The sequence below is a fragment of the Podarcis melisellensis genome, assembly GCF_964234715.1.
Source record: "Podarcis melisellensis genome assembly, chromosome: 3".
NCBI lineage: Eukaryota > Metazoa > Chordata > Lepidosauria > Squamata > Lacertidae > Podarcis > Podarcis melisellensis.
The window spans coordinates 107649092-107670966 of NC_138530.1; the positions used below are offsets into that span (position 1 = coordinate 107649092).

A 21875-nucleotide genomic window follows, 5' to 3' on the forward strand; every position below is an offset into this window, starting at 1 on the left:
GTGTCTGGAGTATCACTTGCTCACTGCATGCTTGTCAAGGAAAACCACCACAGCAGAGAAACACACTATCTTTAAAAAAAAACAAAACCCAAAAAACCACTTGACAGAGAAAAGTGATGTATTATCCTGGAATTAGATCAGGTTTCCTGGGCCATTTTGTCTCTCCTTTTGCTTTGCTGGGTTGTTTTATTATTAAAGAGAAGCAATTCAATCTGCCAGAAGGGAAGGATAACCAAACCTCGGTACTAATTGTGGTTAACACCTGCCTGCAGTTTCAAAGGGCAGATAATGCCGGTGGCATACAAGCCGAGTGCTAGACTCACCAGGGACCTGCAAAAAGATGTGGATGGTTATCTCAATTGGTATGTGAAAATCAGCTCCGTCTCTCTCACATGCACACAGGCTAATCCGTCTCTTTCCCTCAGTTGGCTGGACTTTAGTCCCACCCACCCCGCATTTCCTGCCCAGCCCTATCCCTTAGCTCTATTACCTCTTGGGCCTTCGTCCCAATTACTTTCTCAGATTCCCTGCCCACCCAGAGAGATGGAGAAAGGGCAAGCAGAAGAATAAGCATTGAGATAAGCGCATGCAACCGACACACACGAACATAGCAGGGATATATTGCAGAGCGCAAGATTCTTTTGTACGCTGTGCACCAGGAATGAGGAACCTGTGGCGCACCAAATATTACTGAACTACAACTCTCAAACCGGCCAGGAGTGGATTACAACAACATCTGGCACGTCGCAGGGTGGCATCACTGCTGTACGCCCTTACGCAACCAAACGTTGGTACATGTTGGATAACTTCTGAAGAGCTCCTGCAGGCATATATAAGCTTGTCTTATGCCACAACACTTATGTCTTATGGGTACAAGTAAAAGGTAAAGGATCCTGGATGGTTAAGTCCAGTCAAAGGCAACTATGGGGTGCGGTGCTCATCTCATTTTTAGGCCGAAGGAGCCGGCGCTTCTCTGCAGAAAGTTTTCCGGGTCATGTGGCCAGCAGGACTAAACTGTTTCTGGTGCAACAAAACACCATGACAGAAACCAGAGCGAATGGAAACGCCATTTACCTTCCCACCACAGTGGTACCAATTTATCTACTTGCACTGGCGTGCTTTCGAACTGCTAGGTTGGCAGGAGCTGGGACAGAGCAACGGGAGCTTACCCCGTGGTGGGGATTCAAACCGCTGACCTTCTGATCGGCAAGACCAAGAGGCACAGTGGTTTCAGGCTTCCTCAACCTCGACCTTCCAGATGTTTTTGGCCTACAACTCCCATGATCCCTAGCTAACAGGACCAGTGGTCAGGAATGATGGGAATTGTAATCTCAAAACATCTGGAGGGCCGAGGTTGAGGAAGCCTAGTTTAGACCGCAGCACCACTCGCGTCCCTTTTCGTTTCGGTGTATGTGTGTGTGTCCGTAATGATGATGCTTGATGGCTTGTCCCCAAACTCAGGGAACGGACCACATAAGCTACTGAAACTTCTTCTATAAATGTGCGCACACTGAGATCAGGGCATGATCGCCAGAAGGCCGAGAGATCGCCATTGGCTTTTGGATTTCCTCTCCTGCACAGAATTACAGTGCAGCGTTACGAGGAGCTCAGGTTTCATCCAGAGGTGGCTGTGCAACGCCGTAAAGTGTTTCTGGTCACATAAGATGGCGCATCCAGTTTTCACTTATCCCGCTGCAGCCCTCCATGCTTTATCCAAAGCCTCCAACATTTCTCCAGTGAAAATGGGGGCTCCTTGTTCAATAGAAGTAGTTGTAGTTGTAGTTGTAGTTGTAGTTGTAGTAGTAGTAGTAGTAGTAGTAGTAGTGGTGGTGGTGGTGGTAGTAATAATAATAGTAAAGGTAAAGGGGCCCCTGACCACTAGGTCCAGTCGTGGCTGACTCTGGGGTTGTGGCGCTCATCTTGCTTTTTGGCCGAGGGAGCTGGCGTACAGCTTCCAGGTCATGTGGCCAGCATGACTAAGCCGCTTCTGGCGAACCAGAGCAGCGCACGGAAATGCCATTTACCTTCCCGCTGGAGCGGTACCTATTTATCTACTTGCACTTTGACGTGCTTTCAAACTGCTAGGTTGGCAGGAGCAGGGACCGAGCAACGGGAGCTCACCCCGTCGTGGGGATTCGAACCGCCAACCTTCTGATCGGCAAGTCCTAGGCTCTGTGATTTAACCACAGTGCCACCCACATCCCACACATGGCTTCCTTAAAGGTCTCCCTTAGGTGGTAGTAATAGTAGTAGTAATTTTCTTATTTATACCCTGCCTATCTGAGTGGCTTGCCCCAGCCACCCTGGGGGCTAACAACATATATGAAAACATAATAAAACATTTTTAAAAAACTTCCCTATACAGGGCTGCCTTCAGATGTCTTCTAAAGGTTGTATAGCTACTTATCTCCTTGGCTTGGGGGTCAGATAACTCCATACCCTCCAACATTTCATGGATTGAAATAGGGCTAACGGTTTGAATCCCCATGATGGGGTGAGCTCCCGTTGCTCGGTCCCTGCTCCTGCCAACCTAGCCGTTTGAAAGCACGTCAAAGTGCAAGTAGATAGATAGGTACCATTCCAGCGGGAAGGTAAATGTCATTTCCGTGTGCTGCTCTGGTTCGCCAGAAGCGGCTTAGTCATGCTGGGCATAGGACCCGGAAGCTGTACGCCGGCTCCCTCGGACAGTAAAGCAAGATGAGCGCCACAACCCCCGAGTCATCCGCGACTGGACCTAAAGTTCAGGCGTCCCTTTACCAAACCACCCACATTTCTCCACTGAAAATACGGACGTCCTAAGGAAAAGCGGGATATTCTGGGATCAAATCAGAAATCAGGACAGCTTCTGTAAATCCGGGACTGCCCATGGAAAACAGGGCCTGTATTTCCAGATGATCCGCCAACCCTCAAGAGCAGCTTGGTGTGTGTAGGTGTGGGCATGTGTGAAAACTACACAATACTTTCTGTTTGTGCAAAGCCACCCGCTGGATACAACCCTTTTGTTTTGGAAAGGCCCGACTTCCTTGCACAGAAGTGGTGAGCTGCAGGATCTTATCTTAGCTTGAAAGTGGTTCCTGCCCCCCCTTAAATCATTTATATTACTGCACTTAGCTAACTTCTCCAGGTTTAGTTTGGAGACTAACCTTTTGTCCCGAGGAATTCCATTAGAAGCCCTTAAATATTAAAGTTTCATGTTGCAGCCTGAGACCGTATTTCCCATGTCAGAAGCAAAGACAAATGGTAATATAATCTTCAAATGATTCAATATATGGAAGAATGAAGAATGGCATTTTTTCGGCCGTGCAAACCTTGCCCAGCTCTGCTGTAAGAGAGTATCCATGTGAACCAGGATAATGTTTCAATTGCTATAGCAACAGAAACTGGAGTTCCCCAGGCTTGCTACAGAGCCATTCTGTGGGCTAAGGAGGGTAGTTTTCTAGATGTGTGTTTAAGAGGGGGAAATGCAAGCCCATGCTTGCAGAACGAAAGCAGCGCTCTTCCCTCGAACTGTTTCCAAATGCACAGAAATGTTAAGATCATGACACCCCAAATGACCTAGGAAGAAAACCCACGCTATGCCACTACAGCTGGTGAAATCGTGGGGAAGTCTAAAGCAACAGAGAGAAAATTACTAAAACTAAAAACGAAGGGTGAAACGATTTTGCAATTGCAGCGAATACGTTTTAGGACAGCGAGAAACATTCTCTTTTTTTCTTTTCTTTCTTGAAATTATTTTATTTGATTTTACAAACACAAATACCACATAGATAACCATATATTGAGATTTCCCTGACTCTCCCAACTCCCCCCCACCCCCCGTGGGTCCAATTATCAAACATCTTCAGCTACATATTGTTTCACAATCCATGTATTATATCTCTCCATGTTTATCCACAGTGTTTGCTACATTACAAGTGTTATTAAAATCCTGTTAATGTTTTTATCTGCTTACAGTGGTCTCCTAAATAAATTTTTCCCATTCTTTCTTAAAAGTTTGTCTTCTTGGTTGCTGAGCTTTAGAGACGTTCTCAAAACAAATGCTGGTCAGAGGAATCAATATACTATGGTCAGGAAAGTGATGTTCAAAACCAAATAATGCTATACTGAAAAGAATTTGGAAGCTGTCCTATAGGCAGAATGGGGCTGCCAGATTTTTTTTAGCAGTACAGGGAACCTGTAGCACATTAACCCCAATCCAGAAAAACATGCACTGGTTGCCTATATGCTACAGAGCCCAGTTGATGGTGATGCCATTGAATCACTAATGATTTCTCCCTTCACCCAAGCTTTTATGGGGATTTAATTCAGCCAGGCGATATGTTAATTAGCTGTGAAATTGTTGCTAATTAGTTTTAATAGATGTTTTAGGCTGCAAATGCTAACCTACAAGCCTTGATGAACTGAATGGGGTTTACTTCTGAGTAGACATGGCTAGGATGCTCCTGTTAGGGTGTTCTCCAACTAAGTTAAACTCAGAATAGATCTATTAAAATTAAGGAACCCAAGCTAGCCGTGTTCATTATTTTCAATGCGACCACTCTGAGTTTAACTAATTGATACAACCTGTTATGTACTGAGTTGAATAGGATCCAAAATGCAGCAGTCTGATTGGTCCTAGAACAATAGGATCCAAAATGCAGCAGTCTGATTGGTCCTAGAACAATAGGATTCAGAATGCAGCAGTCTGATTGGTCCTAGAACAATGCAGCAGTATGATTGGTTGGCAGGAACCACCCAATCATGCTCCAGATAGAAGTGAATCCAAAACCTGATTGGCTTACAGTAGAATTCCGGAATTAGCCAATCATGTGCAGCCCATTGTGTAAATAATGTATATAAAGCAGATACTTTGAGGGGACATTCATTCATTCCTCCTCACCACTATGAGCTGAATAAAGAGCATGAAATCACTTTGCGACTCTGAGTATATTTCACAACCTTTAATCAGCGTTGTGCATTTTGTTGTAGCATTGTGTTATTTTGTAACCTTGAGAGCATGGCTGATGAAGAGCGGAATTAAAAATGAGCAAATAAATGCTCAGGGGATGCCATGTAAGAAAAAAGGCAGTAGCAAAATACACAAACTGCACACCCCTCCCCTTTCACATTTGCATCTCTGTTTGTCCAATGTCACTCAGTTGCAAATGACATTGGATTACACTTAGTACTGCAGGGAAACTCCCAAGAAGTTCCACTATTTCAAGAGGGGCTTCTTAGCACAGAACCAAAATTTGCCAAATGATTCAGCTATCGAACGAAAGCTTGACTCACAAAGATTACGGCTGCTGGAGCTTGCCAAGCAAAATGCTTCCTTAGTTTTCATCCCACTCTGCCTGGGTCTCTCCTCCCCACCACCTTATAAGACTCAATGAAGCAAGTACAGCGGTACCTCGGGTTACAGACGCTTCAGGTTACAGACTCCGCTAACCCAGAAATAGTACCTCGGGTTAAGAACTTTGCTTCAGGATGAGAAGAGAAATCACGCCCCGGTGGCAACAGTGTGAAGCCCCATTAGCTAAAGTGGTACCTCAGGTTAAGAACAGTTTCAGTTTAAGAACAGACCTGCAGAACAAATTAAGTTCTTAACCTGAGGTACCACTGTACTCTACTTACTACGCCCCACTCCCTAGAAAAAATAGGTGCCGGTACTTGCCGTGAAGTTGTTACAGCAAGTGTCACACTTTTTAACCAAAAAGAGAGAGGGGCTGGTACTCACTAGGCCTGAGCAATACATCGATACATCGCCCAGGACCGGTCTGAGGAGCAGACCACAATGTCGGTTTCACTTAGTGGTGTATCGCTGGTGAAACCGCCCCCGAGTCCCTCTTTTAGCAGGATCCGTTGGAGGGTGTTAAGAAGGTAAAGGTAAAGGCAAAGGGACCCCTGACCATTAGGTCCAGTCGTGACCGACTCTGGGGTTGCGGCGCTCATCTCGCTTTACTGGCTGAGGGAGCCGGCGTACAGCTTCCGGGTCATGTGGCCAGCATGACTAAGCCGCTTCTGGCGAACCAGAGCAGCGCACGGAAACACCGTTTACCTTCCTGCCGGAGCAGTACCTGTTTATCTACTTGCACTTTAATGTGCTTTCAAACTGCTGGGTTGGCAGGAGCAGGGGCCGAGCAACAGGAGCTCACTCCGTCGCGGGGATTCAAACCGCCGACCTTCTGATCGGCAAGTCCTAGGCTCTGTGGTTTAACCCACAGCACCACCCGCATCCCTCTTAAGAAGATACCACATTGCAATTGAAAAGGTGGGTCCTAACTCGCAGAAAGCCATTCCGGATCACGTGGAATATCTGACCACGGGCAAATGACACGTGGGTCAACCAACAAGATCCAGTGGATCGACAAACAGGCATTGCAACGCCACCCATTGGTTATTTCTTGCTCAGAATACAACAAGAGGTGGAGGGCTAGGGTGCTAGGTGGGACTCCTAGGAAGAGGAAATGTTCACTGGCAGGTTCCCTTTAAATAAGGAAGGCGTTGAATACTCCTGGCCCAGAAATGGAAGCAACAAGAATTCCCCACATTGGAAGATTGGCAAGTAAAGATGGTCCAATACGTGGAGCTGGCAAAGTTGACGGGGGAGATTCGGAATCGCTGTGATGATTTGTTCCAAAAGGACTGGGGCAAATTTATACTCTATACGAAAGAAAATTGCAAACAGTTGAATACATTTGTAGGCTTAAGTTGAAATGTTTGGTAATGGGAAATTAAGGAGCTGATTTACTTATAAGTAGGTGATTGTTAAAAGATTGATTTAAGGTAAAAAAGTGAATTTAGGAATGTGGAGAAATTGGTAATGAGATATGGAAGTCTGTTAGAGGGATGGAAGGAGGTTGATGCTTTATTTAAGCAATGTCTTAAGGGTTTTTTTGATACTGAAATGTAATAAAATATGGAAAACCTAATAAAAATTATATTAAAAAAAGGAAGGCTTTGGTTACAGTTTTGTGCATATTTACTTGGGAATAAATCCTTCTGAACTTAAATGGGACATTCCAAGTAACTAGGCGTAGGGAAGGTATATTGTTTTCAACAGCGTCGCTTGGGTTTTCCATAAGCAGTTACCTAGCCAGTTAGTATGGGGAACAGGATGATGGCCTAGAGCAGCGGTTCTCAACCTGTGGGTCCCCAGATGTTGTTGGACTACAACTCCCATCATGCCTGAGCTCTGGCCTTGCTAGCTAGGGGTTATGGGAGTTGTAGTTCAACAACATCTGGGGACCCACAGGTTGAGAAAGGCTGGCCTAGAGGAAACTTGATGAACTGGTGGCTCCCTAGATGTTGCTGGACTCCAGCTTGTATCATCATCCCTGACCCTTGGCTATGCTGCCTGAGACTGATGGGGTTCCCCGTCTCTGGATTAGAAGGAATTTGGGCTTGACCAGCAGGGCTATTGTTATGCTGGATCACATTTTATTTCTGTATCATTCTTCAGCTATGTGCCTTCTCAATAACTCAGAAAAGTTTGTCTCCTACTTCTGCTTTGAATTAAAAATAATAATAATCAGGCAGCCATTGAGTAGAATTTTTTTCTTTTTTTTAAAGAATGGGTAAGAAACATGAAAATTAAGTGTTGGAGAAAGGGGGATTAGCAAGAAAGATGGCTAAGACAAGGGAAGTCCCATATTATTAATGCTTTGATCAAACTTAACATAGGCAGGCAGTTTGGGGAAAAAAAACCTCTACATGTGCTCATAAACTTGTGTGGATGTATTTGCAAGGCTGCCGCTGATCAAGGAAAAAACAGAGAATGTGACGGTGTTCTCTTTAATATGTTCCCCCCCCCCCATAAATCAGAATAAAACTTTATTCTGCCATAGCGACTTCCACTAGAAGTCTAAATCACCTCATAACTCTTGGGTTCTAACTGATAGCAAGATACTGGTGCCTGGCAATTTAAAGAGAAATTTAGAATGCTGTTGGATAAATGAAAAGTTACTCTCTCAGTTACACATCACGGCATTCTAACAAACAATATAAGGAAGATAGATGTACAGAACAGGCTTCAAAAGTAACCATGTATTGAACAGGCTTCAAAAGTAACCACGAACCATATTCCTTGGCTTCAGTTGATTTAACTGACAATGAGGAAGGCAATATAATATTTTACTAGCACCACTCATGTCAGAAAACACCAAGCAAGACATACTTCCATAGATGTTTCATGGAGCAACTGCAATTTCTTCACCTTCCAGACATATTTTCAGTTCCTGAATTTATTTTTAGCCAAGGGGAGTTTATACTTGCAGCTTTCACAATGATGGTTGCATTTTATGGATGAAGTACATGAGTACTTTGGCTAGACCGTCAGCGTGAACGCACATCCATTGCAGCCAGCTGACCCTCAGTCAGCGTTGAAAAGGGGTTTCTCCAAAAGCCATGAGTCAGATGCTTACTAGTCGCAATGACAGAGGCATTTTTTTAAAAAAAATCAATCAACACAAAGCTGTCAAAATGCAGCAACTTTTTGCAGAGTCATGGTAGAGTGCTAAGAATAACAGTTTGTGTGTGACGCTCAAGTAACACCCTGGTGATTAGAGAAGTGAAACTAAACCCACATCCTCGCTACACAATGAACTAAACTAGCTTATTTGTGTTTAACTGGGCTTGGGGTTTGCGTGGAGGAAATAACTGAGTAAAAACGTCAACAGAAAAAGGGAAGCCCATGTGCAGAAGCTGCAAGTTTTTTATCTGTTCCGTTCCAGCTTATACCATCATAGTTTATCTCAAAATGCTGAAAAATTATCTGACAGAGCATTACTGGGCTGGTCCAGACATCATGCTGAGTCACGGTTTAGTGTCAACTGCACACACCTTTGGCTGTTGTGTTCGCTTCCACACAGCCATGAGAAAAAGATTGCATTCATTCCCATTTTCAACTAAACGGTCTGACACTATGTCCATACCTGGATAAAATAACTACGGCTTATTGCAAACAAAGCGCGGTTCACTTTTTTCCAATGAATCACAGTTAACACTAACCACGGTTTGTCCCAATTCAGACATAATGGTCCGTTGAAAATGGAAGCAAATATTTCTGATCTCCTTCACACGGTGGGAGAAGCAAGGGAGCACACAAAACCTACAGCTCATATAGGTAAAGGTAAAGGGACCCCTGACCATTAGGTCCAGTCGTGGTCGACTCTGGGGTTGCGGCACTCATCTCGCTTTATTGGCCGAGGGAGCTGGCGTACACCTTCCGGTTCATGTGGCCAGCATGACTAAGCCGCTTCTGGCGAACCAGAGCAGCGCACGGAAATGCCATTTACCTTCCTGCCGGAGCAGTACCTATTTATCTACTTGCACTTTGACGTGCTTTCGAACTGCTAGGTGGACAGGAGCAGGGACCGAGCAACGGGAGCTCACCCCGTCGCAGGGATTCAAACCGCCGACCTTCTGATCGGCAAGTCCTAGGCTCTGTGGTTTAACCCACAGCACCACACAGCAATAAACTATGGTTTAGTGTTATGTGTGAACCAGGCCAATGTAACTCCCTTCTCAAAATCAGCAGATATTTCACTTTGAATACAAATATTTTTACTGAAAGAGGCTAAACAAGATTTGCCACGCACTCTACAGTACGCAAAGGAACAAATCCAATTCTTCCACATTCTTAAAGTACGATCATTCCATGACTCATAATTCATAAAGACTCTTAAACGCTGCCCCCCCTTCCCCCCTTTTTGTAAATGTATTTTTATTTTTAAAAATATTGGTTTACAAAAGTATGAGCAGTGCCTCTCTTTTTTTCTTTTCCAAGTAACATTTTTACAGATCAGTTTCATTTGTTGAGACTAGGAAGAAAAGGAGGAAAGAGGTAGAGGGAGGAAAGGCGAGTGGGGATGGGGTCGGGTGGCGATATTTCTATTTTACTTAATATATGTGTGGGGTTTTGTGTCAGTGTCGCTTGTGCAGGTTCTATGCTATACACTTGTGTTCCTTTGGTGGTGAGAGAGGATGGGGTTGGCCTAGGGTGTGGTTGTTTGTTTGTGTTTGGCTGTAGTGAGCTTTGTTTTCATGTGTGAGTGGGGAGGGTGTGTGTTTTGGATCAGGTTAGCCATAGTGATTTGTATGCTGTTGGTGGATTTCTGTCATTGTCTTGTTGGGCTGTGTATGTGATAAAGGGAAGCCATAGCAGGGTGAAGGCGCCTTCTTCTATTTGTTCCTGTGTCAGTTTCAGTTTATTGGTTAATTTTTCTAGCAGGGCTGTTTCCCATACTATTTGCTACCATTGGTCCATGCTTACTTCTGACAGGTCTCTCCAGTGTCTGGTTATGATGTTTCTGGCTGCTAAAAGTAGGTGGGCTCTGAGATCTTTGTGATGTAAATGGGTATTATTGTCTTGGAAGATGTTTAGTGGGGCCAATTCTGGGGTGATTTCTAATACCTGCTTAGTTATTTTACATATTTCTCGTATGGCTGTTGTCCAGAATAGTTGGATTTTGGGGCATTCCCACCACATGTGGAGGTATGTGCCTGTGGAGGTACACTCTCTCCAGCATCTGTACCACGCTCTCAATTCTCACCTTCCTACTTTCAGCCGGAGGTCTAACCCAGCACCATTTGAAGCAGAAGTTAAAACATAGTAGATAACCTTCATCAAAGGCTGGCTCCAGAAACCTGCTTTTCTCTCTTGCTCCTGTGCTATGGGCATTGTGCTGTTTCTTACTGTACCAAGTAAAACGAATCAATTTGCATTCCAGGACAGAAGAAATATCGACAGTGCATTGCTTGGAACGACCTTAGACTAGGTAGCATCGCCAACTGCGAATGCAGTCAAGGGCCTGGAGACATGTTATAGTCATGATGATCAAAAATAGTCCAGTGTAGATCAGGATAAAGGTTGAAACCAGTTCTGATGACTATTGAGAACTCCCCCAAAGACAGCCAGAGAAAGCTTCAGAGGATTGATGTTAGGCCAAGAAACAGGGAAGCAGGAGGCATTGGCCATTTGTCACCTGTTTAACGGTGCTTATCCCATCTCTTCTCACTAATTTGCCTTGGGGATTGGAACAGGGAGGAGGGACAATTAGACACTTAAGGAAATGGAAGATAAGTGGTGATAACAGCTTCTAGAGAGAGGTGGTTCCAGCTTCCCTGCTTTGATCCCCTCCAGCTTTCTCTGCTTATCTTCCGAGATGAGCTTGGCTGGTTTTGATGTTCTGAATGCAACAGTTCGCCCAGCACAAGCCTGGCTCTCGAGACTGAGCTGTCTTGCAGAGGAGCAGTCACAGCGGCAAACCCCTCCATGAACTGGCTTCGCGGGAACTTCACAGAAAGCGCCTGCAGTTGATTGCAACTACGATGACGTCAACATCAGCTACATGAGCCATTTTCCGCGACAAGCTCCAACATAGCTTGGATCACATTTGAATGGCCCTCTTCTCTTTCTCTTTGACAATCACTCATAGCCAAGTAAGATTGTCTTCCATAAACACGGTTTTAACAGTGAGTCTGTAAGTGACTGTGGAGGCCAATTCTTAATCCTCACATCCTTCCACAGCGGGGACATAGGTTTCCGGGCAGCAGTTGACCACAGTGAGAGTTTGCCAAACGTGCCTTTCTCTTAGCACGTTTCTCCCTTTTGTCCTGAGTTCGAGCATCTTCAAAGCCCACAACACCTTTGGAAAAGGTTGTTCTCCAGTTCGAGTGCTCGCAGGCGAGTGTTTCCCAGTTGTCGGTGCTTATACTGCATTTTTTAAGATTTGTCTTGAGAGAGTCTTTAAACCTCTTTTGTTGACCACCAGCATTACGCTTTCCATTTTAAAGTTTGGAATAGAGTACAGTGGTACCTCGGTTTACGAACTTAATCCGTTCCGGAAGTCCGTTCTTAAACCAAAACCATTCTTAAACTGAAGTGCGCTTTCCCTAATGAGGCCTCCTGCCGCCGGTGCCCTTCCACTGTTCAGATTCTGTTCTTAGACCGAGGTAAAGTTCTCAAACCAAGACACTATTTCCGGTTTTGCAGAGTTTGTAAACCAAATAGTTCTTAAACCAGACTGTTCTTAAACCAAGGTACCACTTTAGTTGTTTTGGAAGTTAATAACCAGGCATCCGCACAACTTGACCAGTCCAGTGAAGTTGATGTTGAAGAATCATTGCTTTGACACTGGTGATCTTTGCTTCTTCCAGTGCACTGGCATTTGTTCGCCTGTCTTCCCGAGTGATGTGTAAAATTTTCGGAGACACTATTGATGGAATCTTTCGAGGAGTTGGAGATAGCGTTTATAAGTGGTCCATGTTTCACAAGAATACAGTAAGGTTGGTAGTACAAAAGCCAACCACGTTGGCGGAAGCCAATCAAACCAGCCATTCCTGTGGATTCACTATGGTCCTTAAAAGCCAGGGTGTTGACCTTCAGCCAGACCTGAACAATTTCCAAGCATCCCTGGCCTTACCTAGAGATGGTAGGAAGGCAACCTGGGACCTTCTGCATTAAAAACAGATAATCTACTGCTGAAGTACAATGGGGCCATTTCTCACTCCCCCCCAAAACTGACACTCCTTGGCCCCCCATTTTTTGTTGACCGACCCCCCACAGATCATTTCCAATGCCAAAACACCAACAGGACATAGCACACAAAACCTGCGCTATCCTGAGAAAACCCCTATTCCTGATTTAATTTATTTCATTTTTTGGCAGATTTGCACAACGGAAAACACACACCAATAAATAAATTTTAGAAAGGGGCAAGATTAGAAGGCTAAAACCGTTAATAGGATTGGAATAACACTTGAATTTTGGAATCTGAAAAACCAAATAAATAATATATTTTTTAAAGAAAGGAAAAAAGGAGGGGAAGTAACTGGATTTTGGCCAAAGGGTGTGCTCAGACTTGCATTCTGCTCTCAGAAGCTCCTCTAGACAGTGCATCCAGGTCTTAGTTTGAGCCAAATTCTTGCAGTTCACTGATACGAATCCAAAAAGGTGCACGCTGCCTGGCAAGGAAACAATTTCTCAGGGGAACCAGTAGGGAAGTTAGGGAATGAGCAGATAATCCCAGTTTTATTAGGAGTCTACTTTAAAGCCTTCCAGAGGGCGCCCTAAGGAAGTACGAAGAACTCAAACTTGTTTTTTTGTTTTGTTTTTGTGGGGAGAGCATTTCATATTTCATCTTTTAATCAGGGCTGTCAGAGATGGCAAGAGCGCATTCATTTGTTGGGCAACATCTTATTTATTTTCTGGAGGCAGGGGGAGGAGGTAGGCTGCATCCCCTCGAGGAGATATGGAACACAGAAAGATAAAAAGCTCTTGAAAAAACAACATTGAAGGTGAAGGAGGTTGGCACACCTAAGAGCCAAGAGAAGTACGAGCAGGAGAAGGAGAAACGAGATTATTTTGATAATCCAACACCACTTCAGAGCGCTGAGCCCTTCTGAAAATTTGGTCCAGGGGGTAGTATTCTGTCATCTTTGCAAATGATAACAAACCTAAAGCTGTGGATGATTGACTCTTACTCTGAGTGAGATGCTGCCATTAATCTGGCAACCTCTTACTTTAATGCCCCCACCTTATCAGCCACAAATTTAGTTTTGTGTAACAAATAATTTGTTTGTTTATGCTGTTTTAAAATAAAATCTGGATACCGCTGAAATTGGTGGAACTGACAGTATTGTTGCCACAATTAAATGGCTCCATCTCTTGCGGATTTAAATATTATTTTATACACCTTATCTAAGATAGTAGAGTCAGAGAACAACCCTACCACGTTTACCGAGAAGTAAGACATTCAATGCTTACTCCAAGTGCATAGCATTGCTGCCTCCACTTGCTCCCCCCCAAGTTTTCATATTTTAATGCAAATGTCAATTGTAGTATGGTTGGTTATGTTCTAACGTGGCGCTGTGGTCTAAACCACTGAGTCTCCTGAGCCAGAAGGTGGGTGGTTCGAATCTCCGTGACAGGGTGAGCTCCTGTTGCTCTGCTCCAGCTCCTGCCAACCTAGCAGTTTGAAAGCACACCAGTGCTACTAGATAAATAGGTACCGCTGTGGTGGGAAGGTAAACGGCGTTTCCATGCGCTCTGGTTTGGTCACGTTGTCCCATTGCGCTAGAAGCAGTTTAGTCATGCTGGCCACATGGCCTGGAAAGCTGTCTGTGGATGAACGCCAGCTCCCTCGGCTGAAAGCGAGATGAGTGCCACAACCCCATAGTCACCTTTAACTGGACTTAACCATCCAGGGGTCCTTTATCTTTATCTTTACGGTAAAGGTAAAGGGACACCTGACCATTTAGGTCCAGTGGTGGCCGACTCTCATCTTGCGGCACTCATCTTGCTTTATTGGCCGAGGGAGCCGGCGTACAGCTTCCAGGGCATATGGCCAGCATGACTAAGCCACTTCTAGCAAACCAGAGCAGCACACGGAAACACAGTTTACCTTCCCGCCAGAGGCAAGTTTTATCTATTTGCACTTCGACGTGCTTTCAAACTGCTAGGTGGGCAGGACCAGGGACTGAACAACGGGAGCTCACCCCGTTGTGGGGATTTGAACCGCCGACCTTCTGATCTGCAAGTCCTAAGCTCTGTGGTTTAACCCACAGTGCCACCCGCGTCCATGATAAACTCCTTTACAGTAGACTCCATGATAAACTCCTTTACAGTAGACTCCATGATAAAATTGCTGCTCGTATCAACAATAGCTTCAATAGTTATGAGTAATCAAAGATTTGATCCTGTGCTCAGAGAGGTCAGATTACATTGACACCAGCCCAACCCAGATCTGCATTTTTTAAAAAGAGCTCAACACCTGACCTAATATGTATGATGCAGCAAGCATTTGAGAGCTAACCTGAGACTCCCCAGGCCTCAAAGCGAGATGAGCGCCACAACCCCATAGTCGTCTTTGACTGGACTTCACTGTCCAGAGGTCCTTTACCAGCTGCTTTAAGAACAACCAATGACTGTTACTCTGCATACTTACTTGTTATTTTAGCACGCTTTTTAAAAAATGCAATGTAAAGAAGTGAAAATGCAGTGCTACCATCAGCATTGCATTTCAATCTACATGCAGTTATGTGGCTTTGTGTGCGTCAACAAGGCTTATGTTCAACTGCATTCACACGTCACTTTAACGTATTAAATTCCACATTGTATTTGACCTTCCACATGATGTCAACACCACTTCTTGGAATACGGTGGACTATAGAGTTAAGTAGGGACGCGGATGGCGCTGTGGGTTAAACCACAGAACCTAGGACTTGCCGATCAGAAGGTCGGCGGTTCGAATCCCCATGACGGGGTGAGCTCCCATTGCTCGGTCCCTGCTCCTGCCAACCTAGCAGTTTGAAATCACATCAAAGTGCAAGTAGATAAATAGGTACCACTCCGGCGGGAAGGTAAACGACGTTTCTGTGCGCTGCTCTGGTTCGCCAGAAGCGGCTTAGTCATGCTGGCCACATGACCCGGAAGCTGTACGCTGGCTCCCTCGGCCAATAAAGTGAGATGAGCATCGCAACCCCAGAGTCATCCGTGACTGGACCTAATGGTCAGGGGTCCCTTTACCTTTACCTATAGTGTTAAGTTAAGCGTTGTTCATTTCCATGTTATTTGCTTCCAGAAAGAAATTAAAAAATCTGTGCGAATGCTGAAATGTAATGTGGAAATTAGCAGATAGGAAAACGCCGGGAGAAGGGGAATAAACTGATGTTTGAATGCAACCTGAGGGCTGCTTTGCAGCACATGTCTGTTTGAAATATATATTATTGCAGCACATTTTGCCATTCCAGCCAAGGAACAACCAAAATGCATGCATTTGGAATGTTAACAACCTCCATAGCATACCATAAGATTAGTCAAACAATCCTCAGTTAATGTGGTGTTAATTTTTCAACTAAAGATTTGCAGTTCAAATGTAGATCAAGTGCTCCCTCTTCAGAAAATGCTGCATAACTGCATCAGGAAAACTGCGCTGAAACCCTCTGGGATCCTTCAAATATGATACTTGTGCTCCCACGAAGAAAAGCTATTAAGACTGTAGGTGTTCTCCTCCTTCTAAATTGCATTTGAAACCACCGAGGCGAATTTTCCAGAGTCTTCTTAGTGAAAACATTTTGAGTTATATATTACAGAACAGAAAACAAAATCTATTCAGCACAGAAAACAAAATCAGTTTGATACCAAACGCATTATCATGCAAGCTGCTACCGATTTATCATTTGAAACCAATTGCAAGGAATGATTTTTATACTCCCACGTTTCCTCCACTGCCTGGGCAACTGGAAAGCATTCAGGGAGAGACATTCTGGGTAAACAGTTTAGAAAGCTATAAAATCTAGAAAACATCAGCTTTCTCCACCAGTGAGCAGAAGGAAGTCTTTTGGCCTTCATGATTTAGCAAAACATTAACAAAGCACTGTTTACTCAGATGTAAGTCCCTCTATGTTCAATGGCATTTACTCTTGGGTGAGTACACTCGTACCTTGGTTTTTGAACAGCTTAGTTCTCAAATGTTTGGGCTCCCAAACGCTGCAAACCCGGATATGAACTGTTCTGGTTTTTTGGAAGCCGAACGTCTGATGGGGCTTCTGTGGTTTCTGATTGGCTGCAGGAGCTTCCCGCAGCCAATCAGAAGCCGCGCTTTGGTTTGTGAACGTTTTGGAAGTCAAACGGACTTCCAGAACAGATTCCATTCGACTTCCAAGGTACGACTGTATGTGTATAAGACTGCAGAGAATGAGGTGGGCTGGAATGATCCCAATGTATTTGCAGATACCATAGTGAAGAAGACAGTTCAGATCCTCCTTCACACTGTTTTCTTTTTAAAAAAAGAAAAAAGAAAATATTCAGATTTATTATCATTTCACAAGTAGAAATACAAATATGTCTGTATTGTTAAATGTGTCTCTCTCATTCTGCGGAAGTTACGCTGAGAGTATATTTACTTGTGTGGCAGAAATAAGCCCTCCAGAGGAAGCGACTGTTTTGCTTAACTATCCTGATGTCACGGCCGAAAGCTGATTGCCAAAATAAATGGAGAGGTAGACTGCGAATGTCTGAATTTCTGCATTTGTACCAGGAGTCTACACAAGATTGCTGATCAGCAACCATAACAATTTCTGGACTCCCGATACGGCGTGGAAACCTAACCCACTTATTTACTTTGGCAGCCGCATGTCTCCTAAGGAAACCAGGAGGACTCGAATAATCAAGCCTAATAGCCCTTCTTAGAACCGTTCCTCTCATCACATGATGAGGGTTTGCTGTTTACAAGTCAGTGGTCTCCAGACCACAGCATGGTTTGGACATTCACGGTAAAATTAGCTGGGCTCTGCCGGGGACCGAAAATACCAACAGCAGCTTGTATCCCCTGACGCATTCCTTGGTGGAAGTTAATCGCAGTAGCGCATGAACAATGCCAAACATTGACAGAAGATCGCCGGACTGCCATTCCTTCCATCCTGAGTTGATGGTATTATGCATGCAGAACATTAGTCATCCTAATCCGTGATGTAACGGCGCACAGCGTTAACCAAGGCTGGCTATTCTTGCACTCTGAGATAATGTGTCGCTCTCATACTCTTCAAGCTGTTAAATCCATTACTAAATTGTGGGTGGGTGGGCTTCGCATGAGGCAGGAATCTCGTCCTATCAAACGACTGCTCAGGATCCTTCCCCAAGATTGTCCAGAGACTCGACTGTGAAAGGAAGTCTCTTGGAAGAGACATCCTTGTGAGAAATCCACGGCCTTTGAAAAGTTATGGACTCCGTATCAGTCCCAACCAACATTCCCTATGGCCAGGGATTATGGAATCCAAGATCTGAGACCACAGGTTCCTCGCCCTTGCGCTGCACAAAGGCAACTAGAAACGCCATCACTGTAACTTAATTGTGGGCTGGCTCGCTGCTTAATAGCTTTTTAATCTCCTAGATAGCTAAAGCATGCTAAAAAGGCAGTCTCTTCCAAGGCTTTTGTTGAGAGAATTGGAGACATATTAATTTGTGTTGCCTCCTTGGCTAGATGGAGGAGAGGTGTAGGAAGTGCCACAGACTAAGGGTGTAATTACCCCATGGATAGCTCTCTCTTTTTGGAGAGAACATCCAAGTTTCTTTCTGCAAGAGAAATCAACTGTACACCTCTACGCATCTGGCAAACTAGGCTGCCACCCACAAAACTTGTTATGTACTGAAGTTCTCACCCTGGGCCAGCAGGGGGATACTGTAGATAGCTATGCAAATAAGGGATCAAAGGTGACGTTCAGTGATTGGATAGTTTTAGAAAATTGTTACAGTTAGTTGTACTGGAGCTCTAAAAGCAGGCTGACTGAACCCTTCAGTTCAGTTCTGTCCTGGCCTGTGAATAAACAAGAATCGTTGTGTTGTCTGATAGGTTCACCCACAACTTAACACCCAGGGCTTGCCAATCAGAAGGTCGGCGGTTCGAATCCCCGCGGTGGGGTGCGCTCCCATTGCTCGGTCCCAGCGCCTGCCAACCTAGCAGTTCAAAAGCACCCCCGGGTGCAAGTAGATAAATAGGGACCGCTTACTGGCAGGAAGGTAAACGGCGTTTCCGTGTGCTGCGCTGGCTTGCCAGATGCAGCTTGTCACGCTGGCCACGTGACCCGGAAGTGTCTCCGGACAGCACTGGCCCCCGGCCTCTTGAGTGAGATGGGCGCACAACCCTAGAGTCTGTCAAGACTGGCCCATACGGGCAGGGGTACCTTTACTTTTACCTTTACCATTTAATTGCACCTAGGCTAGGAAGCGTACATTCTAACTGGATTGCTTTCCTTTGCCCTACGACTTAGTAGCATTTAATATTTAAGCGCATCAACTCAAGTCACTAGCGAAAGCAGCCCAACCGAACTTAGTGGGATTGCTGTAAATTGAATAGTTTCAGAACTACATTATCTGCAACTCAAAAATAGCCATATAATCCTAAGTGTGCTCCCAAAGCACTTCCTCTGCCCCTCCGTATTACACTGAATGCAGCAGGGATTTTAAATGCCCTCCAGCTTTTTGACCCTACCCAGGTCTGCCTGCTCAGTACGACTTGACATTCTGCAAAGCCATGCAATGGGGGAAACTGTGAAAATGCACCTCAATAGAGCTGAGATGCACTGTGCTAGAAGCCCATAAATGTTCCCCTTAACTTTTAAACTCGGAAAGTCCGGCAGATGGGTTCAGATAAGCTGCTATAGGAAAAATGAAAGATTTCGTGCAGGCATTACCAATGTGATAGAATGACCACCCAAGTGTGCAATTACTTCCAAGACACACACACAAAATTCATTTGTTTTTCCACACAGCTGACATGGGAAAATCTTGCAAGGAGAACAGACTAATTTTAATAACTAATGGTTATCCACTCAAGGTTTTCTGTTTTTTTTAAATGATATTATATGAAAATGACAAAACATTGGGTTTGGATTTAAATCACTAGTCAGTAAGACTTGATTTAAACCTTTTTTTTTTTACAGAAAGATTCATTCTTGCTGGTATAATCTTAATATTTTCAACCAGATGAAGGTTTCATTTTTTGGAATAATAAATTTTCAGAGTAGTCTTTACAGTTGTATCCAAAATGACTGATTTGGTTATACTATTTGAATACTATTGCATAGATAATTATAAAATGATTGTGCGGTTTAATAAGTTAACTGTTTTATATTTGGACGTTTCTGCTGTACTTTATTAGAAGGAGAAAAACAATCATTTTCTTAATAACAATTTAAACCATTTATTTAACTAAAGCAATAACATTATAGAACATGTATCCATGTTTGTTAACTGATGTGGTTAAACAATTTAAAACAAAAACAGAAACTTAGACTGAGTTTTAGCACACAAGAAAAACTTAAAACAAATCCTTATTTCCTGATGGACAGCCTTTGGACTATAATGTAACTTAAATAAAAAAACTATCTTTAGAAAGATTTTTCCTCCAAAAGCATTTTATTTTAAAAATCCAATTTAAATTTTAAAAAATCCGATTTAAATTTTAAAAAATCCAATTTGATATTTTTTAAATCATTGATTTTTATCCACCTTGGCTGAATCCAAAGATGTCCTTCTCCATGCAGAAGGCATCTTCAGCCCTCGAAAACACTGTTATACCATGTGCTATTGCACAGAAAAGTGAACTTGAATCTAGATGTGTTTTTCCACCCAACAAGCATCATCCTTGCAGACTGATGAGATTTCTCATAGAACGTATCAGTTATGATACTGCACAAACTCTTCCGAATGCCAATAAAAATTATTTGGAGAAAACTCTTCTGAATACAATTTGCCGAGCAGCTGTACTGGCTATCCGATTTCCATTCATGCCTCCTAGGATCCAACTTAGTAACATCTTTTGCCAACAACCAATAATACAGCTGGTATATTGCTTTTATTTGTTTTTTTTATTATTTGATCACCTATATGGCTTATTTTTCAGCATATTAGGTGCACTTAACACATGGTTTAGAAAGCCGCAAGCTCTGCTGCTCTCTGGACCAAGACCACAATTTGCCATGCTAATCTGCCGCTGTACCGGAATAAGTCGAGATCCTAAGGCTGTGCACTTCAAAGCAAGGAAAGTTCACCAAGTCAGTAATCTGCTGCTATTTAGGTTCCGAAAAGCAGCTTACCTTTATAACCAATTTGTGCAACATCACGGCAGCCTCTTCAATTTCGGATGCAGCCTGCAAGTAAAGTGGAAGGAGAGTCGCTTTAGCAAAATGGCAAGAAACACCGGCATTTGAAGTCAACGTTCCAAAAAGCACACAGTTGTGGGAGTACCGTACTTTTCCGTGTATAAGACAAGGTTTTTTTTTTACTTTAAAATAAGGTTAAAAATCTGGAGGCATCTTATGCACACATAGTGCATATGCCCATTTTCTGAATTTGGGGTCCCCAAAGCCTTATACACAGAAAAATATGGTACTTAGAGGGAGAAATGTTATGTACATGTTATGTACATCATTAGGCATGTATCTCTTTACTTAACAACTCACAGCTGAGGTCCAAACTAGGTGTCCCCAGATGCGCAACATCATGGGAGAGTGGTTGTTCCCAGGACTTAGATGAAACTTGTCATTTTTGCTATGGGACGCTGCATGTTGTTTAAGTGATCTTGTTATATTTACAGTATTGGGATCTGGTTTTGGGGTATGTTATTATATTTGCTATCAATTTGCTGCATTACAAAATCGTTGCTGTGTTGCTTTGCTATGTTAGGAATTTGCTTTTGTAGCGTCTGCTCAAAATGCATCCCTGTATCCTTGTTGCAGGCAGCTCTGAGCATGATTAATAATAATAATAATAATAATAATAATAATAATAATAATAATAATAATAATAAATTATTTATACCCCACCCATCTGGCTGACTTTCCCCAGCCACCCTGATTCCTTTGTGTGGGAATGTTCAGGGAGGCAGGCGAGGATATATTGTTTATTAACACCCTTCCTAACTTACGCTAGCAAGTTCTATAATTTAGCAGAGTTTTAACACCCCCCTTTTAAGTGCATAGCAGATAGCTGGTTGAAAGCTTGCTTAAGCTTTTCAATATAGATTCCTGGTAAGATCCCTTGTTTCCCTCTTAAAAGAATATGCCACAATCTTATTTAAGATATATAAAAGTAGTTTACTCACAGCACCATCAGTTCACAGATGGATCCCTGAAGGCAGACTTAGTTACAGATATATATATGTGAGCCTATCCCATATAGAGATAATCTCTTTGTCCTCTGTTGGCTGAAAGCCAACAGGGCATCTCTAGCTAAAAGCTGTTGCTCCAACAACGAAGTCAAAAAGAGAGAGTGGCTGCGTGTTTTGTGCTTTTGTTACCTGCACAGGTAAGGTCACGCCCATCTCTAGTCACATGCAAAAGGAAGGATGCTCCAGGCCAGGAGGAAACAGGAAGTTTTTGACTGGCTGGAACAA

General features: G+C 43.7%; 1 protein-coding gene across 1 annotated transcript in view; it reads right to left on the reverse strand.

Annotated features, from left to right (window-relative positions):
* The window catches only part of SLX4IP (SLX4 interacting protein), a 95630-nt gene that overhangs the window by 66632 nt on the left and 7123 nt on the right, over positions 1–21875 (reverse strand). Inside the window, 1 exon segment of the mRNA XM_081906602.1 lies at positions 20578–20631. Coding sequence (XP_081762728.1) covers positions 20578–20601 — 24 coding nt within the window. The 5' untranslated portion in view covers positions 20602–20631.